Here is a 26007-nt window from a genome sequence, read left to right on the forward strand (position 1 = left end):
AACCCCTTGCGGGCCCCAAGCGAATGGGGAGGTGGAGCCCGGATGAGAACTCTCAAGAAAGTGATCCAGATTGCGGTGGCTGAAGCTGACAACAGTGAGTGCACTTCGTACCATTTCCTGTGGGAGTAGACTCGCACCCCTCTCCATGACTGGGAGTGCCCCAAGCAAACTGTGTTTTGGGAGGACAGTGGTTGTTATCATTACACACCACCCTTAGTGGGAGGGCACACCAAATACCTCTAACCTGTCCGACTCCAGAAGAGCCAGCAACAATGAGTATGCCTCACAGAGGCAGCGAGCAAAAAGGAGCCAGATCAAGGTTGGAGACCAAGTGTTAGTCAAAGACCGCCAGCCTGGGGGAAAATTCAGGCTGCTGCTTGAGATCGCTCGATGGACCATCACAGAAGTTAAGGGCACAAAAATAACCGAATGGAGGGGTGCAGAATATGTCACTTGGAATGTGTTCCATTTCAAGAAGGTTCCCCAAAAAACAGTGGTCATAGCTGCAGAAGCTGACACACCAAGACATACCTCAACAGATGGCCACTCAGCCAGTGAGGATAGCCATGGTCCAGACCAGGGAGTTGATGTGCCTTCAGAGGAACTGTACCCTGTGTCAGCCCCTTCTCCATTGGCAGCCAGGAGTCGGAGTCAAAAGACCGCTGATGCACCGAGCCAGGGAGAGTCCTCACCAGGTGTGACTGCCAGTGCTGACTGTGGGTGTTATCTGCTCAGGCCCCCCCCAAGCGGTCTCAACGATATGCTGACTTTGTGTGTGATTGACTTTGGGGCCTGAAGGCGTTCTAGCATTTGTGAGTCACCAACCTCATCTGAAGTGTTGTAAGTGATGAAATAAGGAGGGGGGATGCATTATTGACTGTTGGACCGGAATGATATGATGCTCTGAGTTTGCAAATTGTGTTATGTTTTATTATAGGGTAAAGGAAGAATGTAGTGTTGCAAAAGGTGGGGGCACCACAATTTGTTGTTTGCAATTCAGGGGGGAACACAGGCATCCCCTGCGTACATAAGTGAAGAGAAAGTGCCTGGTGTACGTCCCAGACAAGTGAATAAATAGCCTGGGGGCCTGGGTGTGGTCAAGCACAAGACCACCAGCAGTACACCAGAGTGTGTGGTCTGTTATTTTATTTGCAGGGTCTTTACACCTACTTTTCACATCCTGAAGCCACACATCAATAACCTTGGCTGTTGCCACATATGGCAGCGCCATTTGGGGCTATTGTTCAACGGACAGTATCCAGATTACCGAAAATAAATTTCTCAGGTCAGTCCTTTCCGTACCCCAGTCAACTCCTACATACATTGTTCATTCTGAACTAGGGTTGGGATACATTTCAGACCTGATTAAAATAGCCCCTGTTTTGGCCTGGCTTAGGATCTGGCTGAACCATGAAATTCCCCTCAATCACACCATTTTAAAAGACTGCTTGCAGTTAGATGGGGTTAGCAAGATTCCATGGCTAGCCTATATTAAAGATAGCCTTGGCAAGCTAGGGAGACCAGATCTTTTCTTAGCCCCTTCTAGTATAACTACGAAAGACATAGCTCAAATTAAAGGTATGATGAGTGATATGCTATGCCTAGATAGGGAACAAGTGGAGCTTGAGAAACCAATGGTAAGGTCTAGCCTTATTTTGTGTACCCATGTGGGCCCAGAACCATACTTGACCATTGTTAACCGGCCCTATCACCGCTTCCTCTTAACTCGATTTCGGCTGAATTTGATCCACTTATCCCTGGGCTACTTTCCAAGCTGGAGTTCACCAGATAATGCACCGCCATGTAAGTGTGATAATTTCTCGACCCAGAACACTTTGCACTTTCTGATGTTCTGTGACCACTTCACGGTCCTAAGAAGGAAATTCTTGAGACCGATTCTTAAAGAGGTGGGGTTCACACAGGTCAAGCCAGCACTACTGTTTCTCCAGCTATTACAAACCCCTAGGATAATGTTTCATGTTGCCAACTTCCTTGTGGGGGCTAGTAGGGCCAATAAAAGGATGGTGTCCGATAACCGGGTGACCACGGACCATTAGAAAGATGAACTGCATATTTCGTATTGGTAATGGTTATTACTTGAATCCTTTTTACATTGATGAGTTTTTTTGCAATCGATATGAACAGCCTGTTTTATCCTTACTGACCTCTTTTAAATGTATTTTTAGGTACGGATTTTATAGAAAGTATATATTTTTGTATTCACATGTAAGTGGTACTAGTATGTATATATATCATGTTTTATTATGTATTTATTGCATTTGATGATCATGTGTAAAATTTTGTTCCTATGTCTTTTTATGATATTGATTTATCGAAATAAAGTATTATGACTGACTGACTGACTGAATAACCCCTCAAAAAGAAAATCTACTTGGCTCTAGCCTGATGGAAATGTACTGTGGGTGATTCAGGTGAGCTGGGGGAGGTGCAAGATGTTTGTGTTCAGAGGCAAGTCGCCAGCAGCCACGCTCTCAGCAAGTTACCACATCCTACTGAATGGCACATGGGCAGAATGAAGGAGGTTGCTCCCTCCTCTCTGGGGTACAAATGCAGCATCCCCAGAGGTGTGGTTCACAACAGAGCAGGAATCAGGCTCCAAGCAAGACCGCCATCATCACCTCGCACCTTCCTACAGCACCATGACATCACTACTGGCAGTCTTTGGTTTCCTTTGGTTCCTTGTCTTGTCTGAGGGTGAGATAAGATCACCAAACCTGTATTCTTTAATTCAGTATTTGTTGCAACTGTCCTGCTAGGTGGGTGTTTTACTGTATGTTTATTCCACCTTCTTCACTAAACTACAACCACAGGAAACTTTGCAGAGTGGAACAAAAAACAAGTCAATTCAAAATGTGCTGAAGTCTGAGTAACTTATAACGCAGTGAAACAAATGATAACATGTTTGGTTGGTTGTTTTAGGAAATGTGCTACGTGTTCAAATGACTATTGCACTTTTAATCTTTTCTTTGGATTCACAGGACCGAGACAGGCTAGTTGGCTCATCATGAGGGCAAACAAGGAGATTGTTTAATGCTTCATTCATGATTGTTGTTTTAAACTCCTAAAAGTGTCTAAATAGAATATTGATGGAGAGACAGCAAAACACAAACTTGGTTAATTTAAATTATTTCTAAAATAGCACTGCAACTAATAATCATTTTCTGCAGCTGTGAGAATGGATAGCAGATGTCCAAAACCCTCCAAAGTATGGCCCAGAGTACCTAACACCTTGCACAGGTTTGCACCACAAAAGTTACACAAAGGTTTTATGGTGGTATTTACTTTCCAAGACAAATCATGATTTGCATTGAAAAATTGCCTCTAATGTCATAAAGTAGTGCTCTGTGCACTTTTGTGCTACTTTTTGTTCCCTCTTAAATTAAATTAAATACCCGCCGGTTTTGAAGCCAATACATATGTCCTAATTTATAGACATGCATTTGAGGCAGGAGCATTAGTGGAACAAGTTTTTAAAGTCTCCACATTTTTCCACCTTTGCAATTGTATTGCACCATACATCATTCATGAAAAGTGGAACTGATCTGTATTAGGAAGGATGGTTTGAGCCTAGCAAAAGGTTTATTTTTCTTGGTTGAAAAGGCAGCTTAAAACTGCACACACACAGGCTGTAATCGCACACCTGAGACATGTTAAAATGCTACTTAAGTGAGTGGAACAATCAGTACTGCAGACCCACTAGTAGCATTTAATGTACCGGCTCTGGGCACAGGAAGTGTCCCTTTACTAGTTATCTAACCCCACTACCTGGTAGGAAGAGTGTAAGACCCCATCTTGGTCATGAACCGGACACCCCTCAGAGAGATGTCAGTCAGCTGCTGAGAAAAAGCTTCAGCATGGAGGGACCCCTCGAAGTCAGCAGAAGTGTCTCCTCCGATTATTTTAGGAAACAAAAGTTTATATATAAAAATTGGTATCCTTGCCTTGGGCAGAGATTGTGATCAGGCTGCCAATGTTTGTATTTGACAGATAGCTGCGTCATGATACGGATGTAATAATAAACACGTTTGTGTCACACACATGGGGGCCTTGTCCCTAATGCCAAAGCAGTATCTTAGTGTTGTCACAAATTGTTATCTGTCAGCAAGAATGGTGTTTCTGAGAAACTATTGCAAGAGTCACAAAAGCAAATGTGTGTCAAATGTCGATGTGGAAAAGAGAAGGCAACTTTAGTAAAGGGCCGTGTACATGTAAAATGGCACTAATTCCTACTGGGCCAAACTCGGGCACATGACACTAACACCTCGTGCAAATGTTGGCTTAAGAAGCTATCTATAGCAAACCAGCTCCACTATCCAAAAAGACATCAGCGTATATGTCAAATGCTAAAAGTGTATTTGATAAACGATGATAGGTACATCATATTAAAAAAATCAGTGTAGTAAGCTGGCTCTGTATATACTATACCCAAGTAAGGTATAGTGTGCACAGAGTCCAGGGAGTCCCCTGAGGTATACCAGAGGCTAAATTAGGTAATTACTAACTGCTTCCTATGTGTGGTAGTGTGGGCGAGCAGTTAGGCTTAACAAGAGGGTGTGTCGAGCAATTATTGCATTCACTCACTCATGACTGACCCCAGACTAATTAGGTAAGTACAAAAAAGGTATACTTATGATTCATTTCTGTAACCAAGCAGGACTTGGCACAGATAAGTGAAATATACTCTCAAATGCAAGAGTTTGCAAGGAAATGCAGTTGTGGATGAAATTGCAATTGTTACAGGTTTGTATTGGCTTTCAAAACACAGTAATTACTTTTTGAATACATTTTGATTGCTTTTGGATTACATTGACTACTCGGGTGGTATGCCTAGATACCACACTGGGGATCACACTATACAAGTCAAGTAATACTTTTTAAGGTTTGCAGTATAGTTACCTTTTCTTTCATACAAAGTTCAGCTCAACATAGAATATTTTCAGAAACTAAACTTGTCACATGGGTTCCTATGGGTAAAAAGTGTTAGCGGTTTATCAGGAAGTAAATGACTTACATGTGGGAATTTTGGGGCTCTAGGTAGGCTTTCAAGTTGCACCACCAGTGGTATAGGGGCGGCCAGTTGCAGAGAGCAGGGGCCCAATGTTAGCCATTGGGGCTAAGGAGGCCTTCGGTCAGGGGCTGCTTATGAGCAGGCCACTCAGGTCTGGGAGCCAAGCTCCTGGGGTTAAGATCAGCACTGGAGGGGCCATCAATCAGCAAAGGAATTTCACCACCAGCTGCACAGGAGCAGCCGGGTGCAGAGTGCCAAGGCAACATTGGGGTCTCTCTTGATGTCAGTGGAGATCGTTGGTTCAGTAAAGATGCTTTAGGCTCGAGTAGGGAAACTTCCTGGAGGTGTCCACTGGCTGGAGAGGTAAGTTGGGATCTTGTGGGATGCCTGGACACCATTGGTTGGCCATCCAAGGCCGTGGAGCATCGGGTGCAGGGGTGTCTTTTCGCATCAGGTTCTTCTTACGAGCTTTGGTCATGGCCAGGGGGACCCTTCAGGTTGAGGCTGCAAGCATCGGATTGAAGTTGAGTGTGGTCGAGGATGACCAGATTCCAGGTCAGGATAGCTGGGGAAACCTCCTTGTGGTGTTGGGCCACCTGAACTTGGGCAGTGGGCACCGGATTTAGAGTGGTGAAGAATTGTGGAGCTGCCTGGATCGGATTCTGGGATTGAGTCTTTGCTTGAGCAAATCTGGTGCTCACAGGAGAAAGAGTATGTTAGATGAGGATAGGGCATGTCCTCCAGGCTCTGGGGGCTGCTGAACTCGCTGGGGTTTTGCTGTAGGCAGGTTGAAGTCGAGACAGGCCAGTAGGGCTGGGCCAAAGCAGTGGGTGTCCTCTTCTTCCTAGGTCAGCACAGCTCTTCGGTCCTTCTTCTTTCTTCCTCGTATCTGAGGGGGCAAGGGTCAGGGTTGCCCCGAAATACTAAATTTAGGGGTGTTAGAGTCGTGTGCAGGTCGGGACCAATGAGTCCCTTCCTTTGGGTGGGTACACCCCTGATTATGCCACCCTCCAGTGGGAGGTACGCATGAGCCTCTCCCTATTTGGCTGGGTCCCCTCATATTCAATATGGAGGGGACTGAGATGTGCGCTTCACCTTGCCTCCCTCACCTGAGGGGTGGGTTGGCAACAGTGAGAACACCTCTCCTACTAGCTTTGTTTTCCCACAAATTCTCCCGCCCAAAGTGGGGGGCAGACTGGAGGGAGCCAGTACCTGGGAACAGCAAAAGGCAGGGACAGTTTTCAAAGGTAGCATGTCCTTGAAGTTTCCCCTTCGTGGACCCAGCCCCTCCTGGTAGAGGAGGCATGACACCTCTGCCTAGGATGGACTTTTTTTCTGGACCACTAGAGTAGCTTCTGTCTACCCAGGGGTCCAGAAACCTGTCTGGTGGTGGCAAATGGCGATCAGCAGTGGAGTTTATGTGGAAGAGGTGTGGCACAGCGGCCAGGGAGCCTGACTCTGGACTATGGGGTTCACGGTTCGATCCCCGCTGCTGGCGGCAGGTTAGCCCACCACCATGTGACTCTGGGCAATAGCTCGCTTAATCTTCCCGAGGGCCCCTAGTGCCGGGATACCACTTTGGAGGTAGCTGTGCACTTTACAAATACTGGTAGTTAATAATGACCAAATCCCAAACCATATACTCTTGATGGCTTTACTACACTTACAATGTCAAAGAATGGACATTGTAGGGGTACAGGGTTCATGCCACTGTACCCTCACCTGAAGGCTCATGCACCCTGCTAAAGGGCTGAGTTACCTTAGTCAGTGGGTGTGTGCCATGTCGAATCTCTTCACATTTTGCTGCACCAAAACAGGCAGCCTGCAATGGCAGCGTGTGCGTGTTAAGGTACAGGATCTCTAAGGGCAGTCACAATAGGTCCTGCAGCCCTTAGAGGCCTTCCCTGGTCAGAGTGCCCTAGGTACCCACTACACCTTTTACAAGGGGATTACCTGTGGCCAGAAATGTGCCAATTGTGGGTACAAAGATACAGTTTTGGGAAAGAGCACATGCCCTGGTAACCTGATTGGCAGGGACTCAGGGCACAACAGGTCACGTTGCATCAGATGACAGATCAAAAGTGGGAGGTAACAATGCAAAAAGGGGCACTCACCCATAATCAGGCACTCCTGCGATTTGGAGGACCAAAGCCTAAAAATATAAATACATTAAAATGAGAAGCAATTTAAAATACATTTGAAAATTTAAAAACCGGAAGAGCCAGATATTTACATGTTCTGAGTGGCAGACGAAACATTGCTGTTCACATCGTCCGCAGATGACGTTCCCAGAGGCACACCTCGGAGCAAGTCGATAGAGCAAGTATGTTCCAATCCAACCCCAAAAGCTTCTGCTAAGGGAGTGTATACAGCCACCTGATATTCTGTTGAAACAGAGCTCAGATCCAAACCACTAGGCACTGAGGCAAGTCAGGGTAGCTTATGGAACACAATCAGGAGCAGAGGTATCCACAAAGGACATCTGTACAGATGGGCCTTGAGTGGGTCCACCATCACGTTCAAGTCCGAAGGTTCAACCAACTCCAACCCCAAGCCCAAGTCTAGGGCACACTCATAAGTGCACAAGAGTCAGCGGAACACAGGCTGTATGCAATAAAGACATAAAGGCCAGAAAGACAGGAACCACTGTGTATCTAATTCTTGAAGCAAACGTATGCTAAAGAAATGCACCATGCATTCACAGAACAGCTCCATTTGAACTCGAACTGGACAAAATTACTAAAATTAATATCTCTGCATCTAGGAGCAGGACCAGTGGAAGACCTCCAAACATTCTTCTGAGGACAGAGTGGATGAAGGATGTAATAGCTCTAAACACCATCTGGAAATTGCTGACCAACCCACAATTTATGCTCCTAAAAAACTTACAATTCCATTTGTATTAGACTTATTGAAAATTAGATGAACCAGCTTCCAAAATGTCATGGGAAGTTAGTATCTCCGAAGAGCAACTCGCCAACTGAAGATCAAATGTCTCCTTGGCCGAAGTTAAGGCTACATCTTTTTGAAAACAGTTTGCTTACGGTGTCAAAGCACACGTTGGTAAGATTAATTGGAGGCCACACTGTATCCTCCCTAACTGCACAAGTTGGTGGAAACAGGACTTGTGTGCAACACGGTTCAATGGAAGAGATGGTCACCACACATGCAACTCCTGTTTTCATCCCACACCAACCCTGACTGTTCAACATCAGGTAAACTCGTTTTTAAGAGCAATCTGAAAGCCGGACATAGCATATCCACAAGAGACCCTTTCAAGTAGCAAGACAGGTTTGATACAGATGTAGTGTATGCTCCATGCAACAAAACATCCTTTCACACTCGGGACCCTCTTAAAGTATTCTTGCAGTCCATGCCGCTGAGAAATATGGCAGTGTCCCTATTCCTACACCGGAATGTGAAAGGAATTTCTCATTGTTCACATATGAACCCTTCACCTAACGCTTCATACGTTCCCACTTGATAGTTTTGTGGACAGTGCTGCTGGTGGGAAGTTGAGATGGGTAGTGCAATGTACCAATGGATTATGCAATCCATGGATACTATCTCAGCAACCGTAAAAGGTAATTTCTTAAGCTTTTCAATGTGTTGCATCGTGTGCTTTACATCTTTTCATGACATAGCTATCTGTTGATCAGAAAGATGGTATGGTGAAAACAGATTTGTGATTTTCATGTATCACCAAGGCCGGTGGCCTGAACACAATGTTTGCAGTGTCCAGCTTAAAAATAGAATGGAACTAAGTTGGGAACGGCCCATGTTGTAATGCAGACAAATCTTGCTGAAGTACGTCTATTATGGATGAGACAATGTTACCTAAAGAAATAATTCTAAATGATAAGTAGTTATACCATTCGCCACTACTGCAAGAGCCTTTTCTAAGTCGGCCTTGTCAAAGTCATGCAGTCTTTCAGCAGCTTCTTGTTGAGGTATTTTCCATATCTTGTTATGGACTGCATACAGAAAGCCCTTTTGACGTGGTTTTTGAGGACCTAACAAGAAGTCTTGTAAATCCAAATCATCCAATAAAAGGGACAAGTGCTGTTGTACCTGAGATAGTGTTGAGGTTTTTAGCCAATCAAGGCACAAGTTCGCAATACTATAAGTTGGTTCCAGCCCAAAATGGTCACTCTGCACATGTCGCATGTCAGGGCTATGGGCTATGAAAGCCTTGATGTTATTCAGGAATCTATCCTGACATTTGTTAGTGTTGTTAGTGTCCAATAGCCAGACAATCTATCCCTTCCAACTGGGGTCTGATCAGCTATGTCTACTCGTACGCAGCATAGAGTCAATAGGTGTTTTCATCACATGGTGTTAACTGTTGCCAGTTGTCAATCATGTAAGAGCAGGAACTTGTGGCTTGTTCAGATATTTAATTTTTGCTAGGCTAAGATACATTTTCTGTGGCACAGTTTGTTTTATGAAAATCATCTGTTGCGGTATCAAACAGGCCCTAAAGGCCTCAGTTCCCTGAACCTGCCAATCTTTGTCCCCCAAGTAGATTTTACACATCCTTTATCTCTCCAAAAGTCAAAACCCTGTGTAGAAAACTGGGAAAGGAAAGAACCAGAGTATATCAGCTTAGTATCCGTTTTCATATTTTTCTTGCAGATGATGGTGCAAGCCTATAATAAAATGAGGCTGGGTTAGATGTTTCATAACCAGAAAAACGTTTGTGCAAATGCTTTTTAACTACACCTTGGTGGTGTAGGGCAATGTTCACATTGAGTAAAGTTAAACACTTCACATGGGGTACCAGCCTTCTGCAAAAAATTATGAGCATAATCTTGATAACAGAACATTTCATCGAATGTGGTTGTACCATCATAAAATTCATCAGTTGAATGCTCCAGATCTTCTAACATTTCCTATATAGTATTATTATCCCAATCATCATAGTATTATTATCCCAATCATCAGAAACAGTCCTCCTGGTGATAATGTAATTCAATAAAATTTAAACAAATGGAAAATTTGTAAAAGTTCAGTGGGACCATACACACAAATGATACCTTATACCATACAATGTGTGGTTTCAGGTGTATACTGCAAAGCTTTATGGGACAAAATGTCAATTTAAGAGAAGGAAGAACACGGTCACAAAACCAATCCAAAGAACTGGGGAAAGTAATGCAATTGTAATCCAAAGGTGTAGCCATGGAGTGACAAAGTATTTTCTTTTCAGCCAATAATAGCAAACGTGCTCCTTCAGTTTGAACGCCAAGGGTGGGGGGAGCGATGGATTCTTCAATGCATCAGAGGAGAAGTCATCAAAGTTGATGAAGTATGCAGACACTGCTGTCCAGTCTATCTTTGGCAATTCAGCAGGTTGTGTTGAACTTGATACAGAGTTGATCAGTGGTTCATTGATGTAGACTGTGTTTATTTCATGATTCCGAACAGAAATCAGAGTTTCTGTAGTTGTAGTTTGCACAGTTGTAATTGTTTCTGAAACAGGTAGAAGGCATACTTCATTGTTGTTTACTGTAGTCTCATGTCGTTGAGAGCAGTCTTCATTTGAAATTAAAGCTTCCATCTGAACCTACTGTAGGGCAGCGAGAGGAGATTGGTAGCTGCCTAGGAGCCCATTAGGCCTACTGCTGAGAATCGACCACATAATGTGATTCAGTCAGATCAATAGAGAAAAATCTTTTTCTGTGGTGTCCGGTAAGGGGGCGTAAGAAGTACAGTGTGTGTACCTTCAACAACTATTTTATCTACAATCTTTTCTCTGACCAGATCCAGCCGGTTCTTGCCAGAACAACCTTCCCTTCTCCAGTGGCGGTGCATTTTATTTGGACGTTACTTTGTTCATCCCGGAATTCATCAGTTCCTGTAAAACAGCCAAATATTCATTTATGTCAAATGATGTTTCACCCACCACTGTGCTGGCACTATTGAGATATGGGACCCATATTTTAACCCCAAACAAGATATCAAAAGGAGTATGACCACCCAGGGATTATCCTGGCATGTTATTCAAAAACCTCTTGTAGGAGAGTAGGATCTGCTTCACATGGGTAACCCCACTTTTTGCTGGTGTTTTACTGTTTTTTTACCTTAGTCTGGCTGTGGCCCTGCTGATCAGGACCCCAGCCTAGCTGCTTCCTCTCTAAAATGGTTTCCATGTACATTAGGTACATCTCTAATTGGATTCTGGAGTGCCTTATAAGCCCCTAGTATTGGTATACTATGTACCTAGGGCATAGGTACCTCAGAGGCCTACCAGGGGCTGAAGCATGTATTATGCCATCCCTGGGAAGCACTCCAAAATGACACCACAGGTCTGCTACTTCAGCCTAGGTAAGGTGGTGCCTGCACCCCTTACTGTGGTATAGGCGACCTATATCACTACCATTGCACACACATATAAAACCTATAGTCACTCCTATGGCAGGCCGTAACAATCCTGAAGGCAGAGTGCTTGGTTTTAATGTGAGAGGGTGCCCCTGCATGAGCAGAACCCCTCTGCAGCGTTTGGAGTACCTCCTCTGATGCTGTTTGTGGTGCAGCCTGACCATATACACTTAAGTGCATTATAACCTCACGGTAAATGCTAACTTTGGACTGGCTGCACGGAAAATGTCGTGTTTGCTGTCAAACATTTTGGAATACTACCCCCCGCCAGTTCTGGGGGCAGGGGTAGCATTCCACCCTTCTAGAGGGAGAGATATGTTCACACTGGTCTAACCGGTAAAGACTTTCTAAAGCCCTGGCATCACAAAATGGATGCCACAGACACGGGTCTGGCCTCCTGCTGCTGACGGAAACTCAAGCAGGGGAGGCCTGGACAATAGGTTTCCTGTCCCAGGAAGGTGTAACCAACTCCCCAGACAGGCAGATGTGTATTGGGGCTGGGCAGGAGCACTCTCTGGTGCTTTGAAGTCCTGCACTGGGGCACACTTGGTGTCCCTGTGCATAGTCCAGTTCAAACCGGTTGCAGGGGCTACCTGCCCCTGCTCTGGTGCGAAACTGGACAAAGGAAACGGGTGTAACCACCCATCTTTCCAAACCCTCCCATAGGGTCGTCCCTAGAGTATGTCCAACCCCCAAACTTAGTATAAGTATGGGAACCCAGTCCCTGAGACTTTAGATTACCCTGGATGAAACTCTGCAACATATATCCTGGACCTTCGACTTTCTATTTTCGCTAGATTCTAAAATCTCCCTTGGGGTCAAGGAGTGACTCCCCTGCTTGGCAGGCACCAAAGAAGCAACTGTCTGGTCTGTAACTCTGAAGCTCCTGCTGGACACCGAAGTCTTTGCATCACCAGAGGTGGATTTCCAGACTTCCCCGAGGCTACCCTGAGACCACAGCAAAGCTGAGGCCAGTGGCTATCGTGGGTGACGTGGAACCGTGACCCCTGGACACCGTGATCTTTTGCCGGTACATCATCTTCCTGGTCTTTCTCGAAGTTGTGCTTTGGGCTCCGAGTAGCTCCAGCCTTGGGCATTTACAGCATCAAAGATCTCTGGCCTCCACTCCACAAGTGACCCGTGGGCCAGTTTCCAGTGCGACTGCTTGAGGCTCCTTCGTGATCGCTAACCCGTTGGCCAGTGGGTCCCCACAAAGGCAGCTCCTCTTCTGATTGCGCTTCCCTGGTTGCTCCAGATGTTCCCTGACTTACCCTTGCAGGGTGAGTCCCCCAGACCTTGCTGGTCTGCACCGACATCTTTCTTCTATTTCCACTTGACTTGCCGTTGCCAAGGCTTGTTGGGTCCATTCGGGTCACCGCCACCACAGCACTCGACAGACTTTGTGGGACTGCTCGAATCCAGCTTCTGGTTGTTGTCAACACCTCCTGGACCTCGTGGCTGCAGAGTCAAGACACCCATCAACTCACCTGAAGCACCTGACATCTGTGGGCATTGGACTATCGTGCCCATGGTCACTGGTAAGTGACCCAGACTCTGTCCCCTCTGCTTTCAGGTTCCTTTCATCCCCAATCCAGGCTTGGATCTCTTGGATCTCTTCGGACACTTCTCCTCTTCACAGCAGCAGTACTTCTTTGCCAGCTTCCATTGAAAACGACGCCGCGACCCGACACCATTTGACACCTATGCACCCGGCTTCCCTGGGTGAGGTAACTCGAGTACTCCAGTGCTCCCGTGAGTGTTTACCCTAGACATGTCTAAGCCCAAAAGGGTTTGCTTGTAGTCGTCCTCTAAGTGTCCTTAAACTCTTAATTTCCAACCGCGACTTTCCCCATAGAAGTTAACAGCGATTCGCGGCTGTGTTCTCACACTGCACGCGTCCTCCGTGGGTCCCCTGTGTCACTGCCTTGGCTGCTTTCTTGTGGTCCAAGCACTTCTACAGGCTCTAGGCCTTGTGTCTAGTTCAGTCGTGGTTCTTATACCACTTTATTGGTATATGGTTTGGTACGCCCCTAGGGCCCAAACGTGTATTTGTGCTTTTACTGTTGAATACTGACTTGTAACTTAAGTACTTCGAACTCTAGCCTCATAAAGAGACTAGAGGGGTGTGTTTTATCTTAAATACATATATTTATTTTAAATATATACCTGGTGTGGTTGTCCTTTCATTTGGTCATTCAAGAGATTATAGACTGGTAAAACAAGCTGCTTTACATTCCTTCAAGACTTAGCAAGAATGCTGCTCTCCGTAGCTACCACTAGGATAGCTTTCAATAAAGGTTCTCATTAACCTATCACCTTAAGAGGTTGTTTGGACTGATACAGGGTGCCCACTATAACTAGTGGACAGCATAAATTAGGCCAACTTCTCACACCTCTGGACCCCATATTGGTGATGGAATTAATTGCAACCAGACCCGCGTACCCTTGCTGTAAAAGACTGCTTTAAGTCCTGTTTTTCATCTCCATGACCGCGTTTCCCTCAGGAGATGAGAAACGTTGTGTCACACCCACACTTACCATGGCCTCTTTGTAAGCCTGAGAACTAAACACCGGGCGCATGTCCAAATGTAATGTGCCAACTAAGTATGTCCCAGTAAGGACTCGCAGATCCTGTATAACAGTTAGTGTGTCAGCAGACTGCTGTGGCCATACCCACGGGAACTGAGATCAGGAATCTACTGCCACCAGACTGTACTTGTAAGCCCAGTCAGATGATAGGTGGCTGCAGTGGTCCAATTAATTGTCTGTGGTGGTCACGCCACGGTGGATCTCTTCAACTGTTGACAAATGTCACATCTCAGTACAATGTCCTTGGTCTGTCTGAAAAGACCCTGCCACCAATAGCGTTGCTGTAATAGTGAAATTGTACCAGCCACCTCTGCGTGTGCTGAAGCCATACCCTCATGTGCAGCCAGCTTTAATCCTAGTCTGCGATCATTGTTTGTATCACACTATACCCCACTCCTGGGATCTTAACATACTGTATTTTTTGCGCATCTAGCTTATAGGAGTACATGAGTGGAAGGCCTTTCGGCAGGTGTGTGTCGGTGCGTGCAGCATTGACAGCCACCATTATGTCTTCATCTATTCTCAGAACTGAACAAGTTATCTCAGCAAGCACAGCAGTGTGAACTGTTGCCTTTGCAGTTTTATCGACCAAAGAAATCCCTGCAACATGCATTCCAACATGTTGATGACTCAATGTATGAATGACATGGGCCCGTGGCAAGCATTATTTCATCTTTGCCAGCTGTTCTCAAAGCAACTTGTAATTCACTGTGCAGCTTTTTGAATCCTAAATCCATTCTGGCTCCAATAATAAAGGTACTTATTACATAACTGCACACAATAATGCAAATCACATAAAATAAGTGTGGGACTCCAGCCTCCGTATTCTGTAGTGTCAGTACTAGAGCCTTAAGTTCTGTCAGCTGTGCTGTGCTATCACCAAGTGACTATGTGCAAGATTTTTCAGGATGGAATGTTCCAGCATGCATATGCCCTTTTACAACTGCACATGCGGATGAATATTGCTGTTTGGTCCCTCCGGTAGGTTGCACAGAACCATCAGTGTAAATGATGTAGTCATAGCGATCTAGATGCATCATTTAATTTGGTAGAGGATATTCTTGCTCATACTGGAGAAAGGCTTGTGTTTGTAGTGTAGAATCAAATCTGTAATCTACATCTGTTGCAGTGAGGGAGGTTGCCCCTTGTATCTATTTTGGATGTAGAGCTTTTACGTTTGGTACACAAGCTCTTGCAACCGCCACTAAGGTCGGTACCGGGGTCACAATAATTTGTTTCCCTTGTGCCAGGGCATGCTCTCTCACTACAGCAGTCTGAACTGCAGTCAGTATTTTTTCAGTCGGTGCAAAACGCATTTCAGTATTTGCATAGTGATGCGATTTATATGCAATCAATACTTTGCAACCTTCATTGAACATGACATATGTGTAGCCTGATGTCCCCATGATCACACGATTCACCAGGTTTGTCGGTTTACACTTGTGTGTACAAGGTTGGAAGCTATCATGTCAGCTTGGATGGAAAGTAAGATTTCTGTGTGTTGCTGTGTCCAATGCATCCCTGAAAAATCTGATGTATAAGGTCGTAGAATGGTTTTACCCATTCTGCGTAATCAGGAATGTATATTCTGTAAAAATTTGGAAGTCCTAATATTGATTGCAATCTATTCAGAGTCGTTGGAGGTTGGAGCAATGCACATTTTTCTAAATAAAGTGTTGCCAAGCTCTTGCCTTCACTTGACAATTTGTATCCCAAAAATAAGACAGTGAAGTGGGCTATTTTTTTTTTTTTTAAATTGATTCTTCAGCCCATGTGAGCAAACCCCAAAATTATGCAGTCCACTCTGATCAAGTGCTCCATCAGGTCATTGTCCAGTTAGTATATGTCATCGACATATGACAATGCCTGATCATCAGTGTTCTCTAGTAATTTTGTGTCTCTGGCTGAAAACAGCCCGGGCTATTCTTATACCCTTGGGGAAAACAGCAGAATTGTTTTTGGGCACCTAGCGCCATCAAGGCAAACAAATATCTACTTCCAGGCACTATATTTTGGCAGAAGAATCCATTTGGGATATCTAGTGTTGTTTTGTATTTCTTCTGCACCATGTTATACATCAGTGCAGCACTGTGTGTATTTTATACTGCAAATGCACGAATAGCTGTGTTCAGATGTCTGTTATCTAATACTAGACAGTATGTTTGATTTGGTTTCATTACAGGAAATGTAGGATTATTCACAGAAGAGGTGCACATTTCAATTACACCTTGATATTCAAGTTCTAATATTTCTCTAACTTGTTTTTTAGCTTCAGTTTTTATTGGGTATTGTCTTTGAGGTTGTGGGGTGCTCCTCAATGGTATATCATGATAAGGTGAACTGTTATCCCACCCCACATGGTTGCAGTATAACGCAGGAACTAGCGTTAACCTCTTCAATGCCCATGACGAGCTGGTCTCGTCATGGGCCGCGGTGGCGCTGTGCCCATGACGAGACCAGCTCGTCATAAACCCCGCCCGCTAATGAAACGGCCGGCACAGGGCGGGGAAAGGGGCGGGCACTGAAGGGGTTAAAGACCACTCCCTTGAAAATGAGTGTTTAATTGATTCTGGAACAAGGTAAGAGAAAACCGGTAAAATGACCCTCTCCCCTTTTGGGCAATCCATTATGAAGTCAAGTGGCCAATCGTTTTCAGCCAGTAAACTGTCATACCCTTGAGTGAGTTTCTACCAAAAGAGAACATTTATAAATTTGGAAATGTTCCCCTTCATCCGTAGTTGGACTTCTTACAATTGATGCGGGATGCTAACCCTAGTATAAGGTGTTTCCACCGTGATATACTCAAAGTGCTACTCCCACCAGACAATCAATCAGTTTCTGGTGAAATATTGTGACTTCTTCTTCACTGTCCAGCATCGTCAATGTCCACCCGTTCAGAAGCATAGTCCTCAAAATCCGGGGCATGCCTGACCTTTAGTCCTGCTACCTTCTTCCCAAATTATCTCTACCCAGTTTAGCAAAAATGTCTTCAATAATTTTAGACAATTTGCTCTCCTGCTGGGCAGGAGTCAAATCCATAAGGCATTGGTGTATATCTAACCCTGCTGCTACCCCTTTAATGTTACTCAACATTATGGCAGATACTGTGGCAAAACTGCCTATCAGTTTCATCCCTAAGTCCAGGGCAGGTGCTGCCCCATGTTCAATCTGCACGTGTTTTAAAACTTCAGGTAAAATCGCTGGAGAAGGGGAACCATGTGTTCTGGTATATACTGCAGCAAATTATGTACCCCAGTGGCACAATCCTCTAACAGGGGAGCCATCCCCATTGACAAGCAAATTGTTAGTATCCTATGTTTCTTCTGCAGGCCCTTATTGGGAAAAACTGCTTCAAGCTGTTTTGTGTTTTTGCCAATCCAAAACTGAATTCCTTCCCTTTTGGTTGGGATTTTCCTCATTACTGCATTCAATGTTTGTGGGCTAATGCCCGGCGTGGTTAACTGTAGTGCGACTGCTTGAACATTCTACGCAGGAGCCAGTGTTAATGTTTGCATTACATATTGTGTAAGTCTTCTGTGTATTGTTACTAGATTATTGAATAATCCTCGTATTTGACTTGGGGTCAGATGATCAACATTAGGATGCGATGTTAACCAGCTAGGACTGGCCATGTTGCCCCTTCATTGTTGAGTGGGCCCAGTCTCACTTTTAGTATAGTAGTATTATGTTCTTGGTAAGGTAATATTATTTCAATCTCCTCGTAAGGATTTTATTCGTCTGGTGTCTCACCTACTTCATATTCGTGATATGCCCGTGTAGCATAATCTGCAGAAGGGAATTTAACCCAGGAGTAAAATACCTCCGTCCTAAATGCTTCGTGTGCCTCTGCTGCAGCGTGGAAACTCAAATCCTCCCTTCGTCACAGACCAAATATCACACTAACACATTCACTCAATAGATTCATTGGTGGGGCCCATAACACCAACATTCACACTAACATTCTTCACTGATCTGCACTTACGGGAGAGATGATTGTTCCAAACGCTGACATGAAAGGAATACCTGAAGAAAACGTATTTACATAAACACTAAATACCTTTAATCCAACATATCTCAAACCTGAACCTTAGATATTCCTTCCACTTGGTCAATGAATCTAAATAGTTGTTTTGGAGAGATGATTATAATTCTCTATAATTTTAATTCAAATCATAATTTTACTCTCTTTCAATAAATAACCTAACACATTTGCTTGTTAATCAGTAATATTATTTATCTAATTATTGCAAAATTAAATTAATATTTATTCAAGCCACAGACCACCATATTTACCTAATCTGGCTATTAGTCATCCTCTAAGTCAATCAAGTCGTCATGCAGCACGCTACAGTCCCAAAGATTGGGTCGAGACCATAAGCGTGTACACATCAATCAATACCCATTAAATTCAGAGTCTTCGATTCATCAGAAAATTGGGCAGCAATTCAGTCTGTCAAAGATTCAGGGAAACAGCTATCCTGTAGTATCACCGTCCTCTCCGTCAGCATAACGTCAGGAAAAGAAAGATCCGCGCTCGCTGTCCTCTCTATTCTACCGTCATTTTTATAATGAAATTAATGTCAAAATGTAACGAAAAGTTAGTTTTGGGCACTTCTGATTGGTTGGTTAGAATCATCCATTTCGGTTTCCCAAAGTCTGTGATGATCCATCCGGTTGTCAAAATTGTCCATTGTTAAAGCTTCTGGCACAAGCCCAGTCGTGTCCTTGTTCTGGTACAGACAGTGTAGGTCATCTTGAGGCCACCTGTACAGGAGCCTGGGACATACGCACTTGGTCTGAAACCTCGTGGAATGGTAGCTGTCTCGTCGTGTGCTTTGGTCTGCCATTTTTCTTAGGCCCAATCGGTCAACTTAAGCAAAACAAACACAAAAAAGTCATTAAAACATAGAAATAAGGAATAAAATGTTTAACCCCTTGTGTGCCCATGACGAGCTGGACTCGTGATGGGCCGCGGTTGCGCTGTGCCCATGACGAGTCCAGCTCGTCATGAACCCCGCCCGCTAATGCAACGCCCGGCACAGGGCGGGGAAAGGGCGTGGCACACAAGGGGTTAACCCTCACTAGTTCCCCTATGTGTATGTAATTATCTAGCATAATAGCAACATTTAAAGCGTTTATATTCACCCAATGATGTCATCTGGTGCAGCTTGCAATAATGTCACAAAAGCAACATATATCATGCAATATTCTATTTTCTAATATTAGTATGCGTACGTATATTAGTTTATAAATTAATTTAGCCATGCAAAATGCGAATCCCACGTGTAATTCAAACATTAGTATGGTTGATTAGATTCTCATGCAAAAACGCATTAGTATCATTATAATTAATTGATTATTCTAATTAGTATGCACATGCAAATTGGGGGGGGTATACAAAATTTTGTACTACCCGCTCCATCACCTCTACCATGAAGATAACATCCCCATCATCTAGGGAGGGGCCATGGTGTAGTAGTTTTTAAGTAACCTCATGTCTGCAGTTCTCAGATATATTTTGTGCCATGTTATGAGAATGAAGAATTACAGAATTCAGCTAACATAGTGTGATCAATAGCCTTTCAAGCTTGAATTTCCCAATAGCCAATAAATAGGATATACTTACTCAGCCGAGGGGGATTTTCCCTAACACCATTGACCGCTCACTATTAATAGGTGTGTAGAGATCTCTGAGAAAGCATGATGGAACTACTCAGTTCATCCATACAAAATAAGAGACCAACCAATGTTGGCGGCACCATTTGTGTAGTTTCCACCAATCAGTAGGAACAACATAAACATCGGATGGTGCCGGACGGATTCCATGCACCCCATAGGATATGTTGTCGCGCGGGTGGTTGGGCAGGGAATCCAAAATAGAGTCCAATTTGCCGCAGTTAATTACAGCACACATACTCCATGCTCATTGTGCCACAGATGTACATGTTAAATCAGCATGCCACATTGATATCCCATAGGAATCTAATCAAGGAAACAGTTCCCAGGAACTGCCAGACCTGTTTAAATCGGAGAGGTAGAAAGGCCTGTTCTGTGACTGTGAAAGGGCAAGTCAATAGACACACTTAGGCGGGTGTTTCTTTGAGAGCGAAGTCTTTATTCAGCCCGGAAGGGCATCTTAAGCTAGCCTAAGCTACCACATGTCTAATAGTCAATCGCTATGGATTGATAGATGTACCCTTTTCAACCACTGGAAGCACATAGAGAAGCAATAATCATTCTTTCGTAATAAGTGAAAGGTCATCCTGGCACAGCTGATAAGACTAATAAGAAAGAAACATTCCTTCTACTATGTATTCAACCTTGAAACACAGCTGCAAGCATGAGAACAGAACACCCTAGTCATCCTCCCTAACAATTCTCACAGTACAGGAAAGTTGAGCTCTTCAGTGTACCATTTAATGATTTCTGAAGTTATTCCCGCTGCGGGACATACACTGCAGTGGTAGGGGCACATTATTTAAACAGGATGGAGTAAGCCATTTTTCTTAAATATGGCTTAGATCAACATGCTGCCATTGCTGTCAGACCTCTTTAGCCGAGTGTGCTGGGGGCAGTCATACTCATTAAAGGATAGGCGCACTTTGTTCCTCCAGGCCATAAGTTATTCAGCATACATGCAGAAAATTCTTGTGTGCTGAGACCTAAAATTCAAAGACCTATCCAGAGCACATCTTGGGGAACTCATGGGAAGGAAAGAAGCTCTTTGTACTAAGAAGAAGATATGTTCTTTCCCAACAGCACACTCTTCTGTCAAAGCCACCTATCTGTGTAGGCTAAGCTCAATAACCCTAGACAAGCCAGCACTAAATGACAAGTACTACAAAGTGATAGATGCACTCAACAAATAGATTGCCATAAAACCCTCCTATCCACATGCATATAGATGGCAGGTGGCACAAACAAGCCCTAGCAACTATCACCAGCACATAAAAGAAACCAAGAAAGCAGCCATCACCACCTACATCAACTCTGCAGCCAACCACACAAAAAAGCTCTTCAAAAGTCTAAGAATTCACCAACACAAGAGCCACAGAGAACACCATCCACCCCTTCCAACAACTCTCCTACACCCTCTCAGACTACTTCCACAGCAAAATCATCAAAATCTATAGAAATCCTAAGCTCCAACCTGCCACACTTGATCCCAACAACTTCAACCAACTAAAGCGAACATCAGCAAAACCACTACCACCTAGTCTCTGCTCATCACCCAGACCATCTCAGCCATCATGTGTTCCATCCGCTTCAGGGTGCACTCACCAACCCCTGTCCCCATCATCTCTATAACCTTGCAACAAACTCAATCAGCACACCACTCACCAGCATCCTCAACCTCTCCATCTCCCCAGAAACCTTCCCTGACAGATGGAAGCATGCAGTTGTCAGATCCCCTACTAAAGAAAGACTCTGCCGACCCCATTAATGTCAAAAATGATCATCCAATATCCCTGCTCCCCTAACCGTCTAAAGCACTAGAGAAAGCCATAAACAGGCAGCTCACTGAATTCCTGGAACAACACCACTTACTGGATGCCTCACAATTAGGATTTCATGCCAACCTCAGCACTGAAACTGCTGATCACCGCCACAGATGACATTAAACCACTCCGTGACCGTGGAGAAACTGTGGACCTGATCCTCCTCGACCTCTCTGCGGCATTCAACACTGTCTCCCACAATACCCTCATCAACAGACTCTACAACATAGGCATACAGTGAGATGCCCTCAAGTGAATTGCCTCCTTCCTTACAGAATGCACCCAGAGCATCTGACTGCTTTCCTTCACCTCTGCATCAAAAAACATCATATGCTGTGTACCCAAAGGATCATCCCTCAGCCCCACCCGGTTCAACATCTACACGACTCCCCTTGCAGATGTCATACCATCCCACAGACTCAACATAATCTCCTACGCAGATTATACTTAACTGATCCTCTTGCTCACCAAGGACCCTCCAACGCCAAATCCAACTTCAATGACGTCATGATCAATGTAGCCAAATTGATGAGACAACTGCCTCCTACTTAAATCCAACAAGTACTGATCATCATGAAGGATTCCTCCACATGGGACCATATCTGGTAGCCTGCAGATCTCAGACCTACACACACACCGACCGACCATGCATGCAGCCTCGGCATCATCCTTGACAGCCAACTGACCATGAAACGACATGTCAATGTAGTCGCCTCCTCCTGCTTCCATACACTCCACATGTTCTGCAGTCTTCACATGGATCACAACCAACACCAGAAAGACCATCACTCAGGCCCTTGTCACCATCTGACTCAACTACGGCAATGCCCTCTACGCTGGCATCTCCACCCAGCTCCTCAGAAGACTCCAGACCATATAGAACGCTGTCGTCAGACTCATACCGACCTCCACAAACAAACCCACATGAACCCCCACCTGAAATTCCTCCACTGGCTCCCCATCTAGAGGAGATGCCAATTCAAGATCCACATGGAGGCCTACAACGCCCTCCTGACCTAGGAACTGCCGACATCAACCACAACTGAACTTCCACTAACCATCTAGACACTTGAACTGTTCTTCACTCATCCTCGCACACACCCTCAGCATCCGTCACAGCTGCAGCGGGGGTCACTCCTTCTCCTACATCTCTGCAAATACCTGGAATTACCTACCGCTCCAGCTCCGTAAAGACCTCTCGCTGGCAGACTCCAGAAAGACGGTCAAGACCTGGCTCTTTGATGGAGACACTGAGCTCAGATACCTCTAGGGGTGACATTGTTGTGCTTTACAAATGCTGCTTGCTTGATTGATTGATTGAAAAGGCACAGAGTTTGATATTCCACCCTAACTCAAGCCTAAAACATATGCAGATTTATCAAGTCATGTCAAAAGATCCTGCTAGAGGCACTATCAGAACTTCTTAGGCAGAAGGCTGGAGTTGAGGGCAGTGGGATGATCAGGTTTAGGTTTGATGGAAGGAGAAACAAGGGTTTGTTCATTTCAGACAGTACAAGGATGAGGCTGAGCATGAGTCTTGGGAATAGGGTTTTAACCCCTTGTAATCAAAGTTATGCATTGGCCATAGCAGGAAGTGGCACCGGGATGGAGGGTTGATGTTTAAGTTTAAGGTCTGATGATGATTTAGCAAGACGTCTGATTTGGAGTATTTAGCTCCAGCTTTTCAAGCAGGCTAAGGGCCTTGCAGACGTATAAGCTCCTATGATGAGTGGACCTCACTGCTTTTAACATTGGAACGGAAGTTGAGGTCTTACTTTCTTAATCCATCCAGGAAAACATTTAGATGATAGTAGGGTGCCCTTTAGAACTCTACCACTATTCTTTGACAGATATAAAAGATGCCATTGTTTTCTGGAATGTATAGATGTCAAGGCTCAATGTCTTTTGAATTAAACCTTTCTGTGCTGGCAGAATATAACTTTCCTTCCTTTGTCCCAGCATATCACAGTTGGCCTCTGTTGTAAATTGGACCTTGATTTTGCAAGGCTATGTAGTCTGTCCAAGTAGGGACCTCAATCCTAGTCAGGATAAATTAAATTAACCTGTGCTCACATTCTGGTAGCTTGGCACAGAGCAATCAGGCTTAACCTAGAGGGCACTGTGTAAAAGAATCCTAAGATCAGCAACAATTAGAACAGCAAAAGCAGAAGTCAGAAGGCAACACGTTGGGAGAAAACACACCAAGGATGCCAGGTCTAACCTGTGTTCCCCCAGATGAAGGTGGGGAGAGCAACCCAACCCCTAGGGAGTTCTCTTCACCCACACAGAAGAACCTGGAGAGACCATCAGCATCTGGATGATCCACTTCATGACGGTGTCCCACCATAAAGTCAATTCCCTGTAGGGAGATGAACTGCCTCCACAGTTTAGGATTCTCACAATTTATCTGGATTAACAATCTGAGGTGCCTGTGGTCTATCTGAACCCGACAGGGCATGCCAAACAGGCATGGCCTTAGCTTCTTCAGCACCCTGACCTCAACAAAGGCTTTCTTTTCATTTGCGCTCCACTTCTGTTCCCTTGAGAGTAGCCTCCTATTGATGAATGCTACAGGCTAATCTAGGCCCTCTTCATTTAGCTGTAAGAGCAAAGCCCCTATGCCATGCTCTTGAGGTGTCTGCCTGCACAGCAAACTCTTGGGAGACATCGGGGGCCTTGAGTACTGGTGCTGTGCACATGGCTTCCTTAAGAGCATCTAAATCATTCTTGCATGCCTCTTTCCAGATCATGTGATGTGGCTACTTTTTTAAGTTAGCTCTGTCAAGGGGGAAACAATGGTGCATTTCCCCTTGATGAATGTCCTGTAGTATCCAGTGAGACCAAAAAAGGCTTTCACCTCTGTCTGGGCCTTGGGGGGACTGGGTTCCCCAAGACAGGATGGTGTCAATTGTGGGATGCAATGGCAGTACCATGCTGCTCCCTACTTGGGGCCTCATTTACAATATTTTGATGCAATGCACTACCACAGTCCTTCCTGCTGTACTGCCGTGCATCAAAAGAAAAGGACAGGAATATGCCATATCTATAAGATACAGTGCATTTCTGTCCTCTTTACCTATGCCATTACACAATGGGCTGTCATGCACCTATGCATGCACCCTTGTTTCATGGTGCAAGTGTGTCTGTGTTGTAGGGGGGATTGTTCACACCTTCCTGCACAAAAACAATCACAAGAGGTGTTTTCCTCTTTCTATGTGTGCTCCAGAAAGCAGCACACACAGAAAAAAAGGAGAAATAAAGGTTTTTCTCATTGTTGTGTGCCTCCCTTACTGTTCCCGTGCGAGGAGCAGGTATCTGACACATTCCCAATCAATCAATAAATCAATCAATCAATCAATCAATCAATCAATCAATCAATCAATCAACCAATCAATTAATCAATCAATCAATCAGGGGCTTGTATACCGTGTTTACTCACCCTTGAGGGTCTCAAGGTACTAGGGGTGGGTGGCTGCTGGTCGCACTGGGTGGAGGGTCATTCGAAGAGTCAGGTCTTGAAGTCCTCCTTGAATTGGATCAGCAACGCAGATTCCCTGAGGTGGAGGGGCAGGGTGTTCCAGGTCTTGGCGGAGAGGTAGGAGAATGAACTTTATCTGGTTCTGGTCTTGTGGATCCTGGGGATTGAGTCTAGGGCAAGTTGTGTGGAGCAGAGTTGACTGGAGGTTACGTGGAATGGAGGCTGTGGTTCAGGTATGCTGGTCCTTCGATGTGTGGAGCTTTATAGGCATGAGTGAGGAGCTTGAAGGTGATTCTCTTGTTGACTGGGAGCTAGTGGTGTTGTCAGAGGTGTTGCATGATGTGACTGCTGTTGGGGATGTCGAGAATCAGTCTAGCTGCTGCGTTTTGAATGTTCTGTATTTTCTTGAGCTGTTTCTGGGTGATGCTGGTGTAAAGTGTGTTGCCCTAGTTGAGTCTGCTGTTGATGAGTGCGTGGGTGACCATCTTTCTGGATTCTGTGGGGATCCATCTGAATGTTCTTCGAAGCACGTTGAGGATTTTGAAGCAGGCTGAGGAAACTGCGTTGATTTGGTGGTTCATTGTGAGCAATGGGTCCGGTTTGAGGCCAAGGTTGCGTGCGTGGTCCATCAGCGTGGGGGGGGGGGAAATCCCAGAGCAGCTGGCTACCAGGAGTCATCCCTGGCTGAAGGGGTGGGTCTCAGGATGAGTACTGGGGTGGGACTCAGGTTGAGTACTTCGGTTTTGTCTGAGTTGAACTTGAGGCAGCTGTTTTTCATCCAGGTAGTACCGGCCTTCAGTTGGTTCTGGCAGTTGTGGGTTTGTTGGTGAAGGAGAGGATCAGCTGCCATCGACATAGGAGACAATGTTGAGTCTGTGGCTTCTGACAACGGCTGTGAGGGGGGACATGCAGATGTCCAAGAGAGTGGGGACCAAGAAGGAACTCTGGGGCAATCCACAGTTGATCTCTGTGGGTTCTGAAAGGAACTGTGGTAGTTTAACTCACTGAGTCTGGCCAGTGAGGAAGGAGTG

The 26007-nt window shown here is 45.0% G+C and overlaps 1 protein-coding gene across 1 annotated transcript in view; it reads left to right on the top strand.

Annotated features, from left to right (window-relative positions):
- Positions 1-2583: 2583 nt before the first annotated feature.
- Positions 2584-26007, top strand: part of LOC146808896 (phospholipase A2 inhibitor gamma subunit B-like) — a 193170-nt gene continuing 169746 nt past the window's right edge. The window contains exon 1 of the mRNA XM_085615708.1: positions 2584-2715. Coding sequence (XP_085471834.1) covers positions 2661-2715 — 55 coding nt within the window. The 5' untranslated portion in view covers positions 2584-2660. The remainder of the gene's footprint in view (positions 2716-26007) is intronic.

The sequence above is a fragment of the Triturus cristatus genome, chromosome 7 (assembly GCF_964204655.1).
Source record: "Triturus cristatus chromosome 7, aTriCri1.1, whole genome shotgun sequence".
NCBI lineage: Eukaryota > Metazoa > Chordata > Amphibia > Caudata > Salamandridae > Triturus > Triturus cristatus.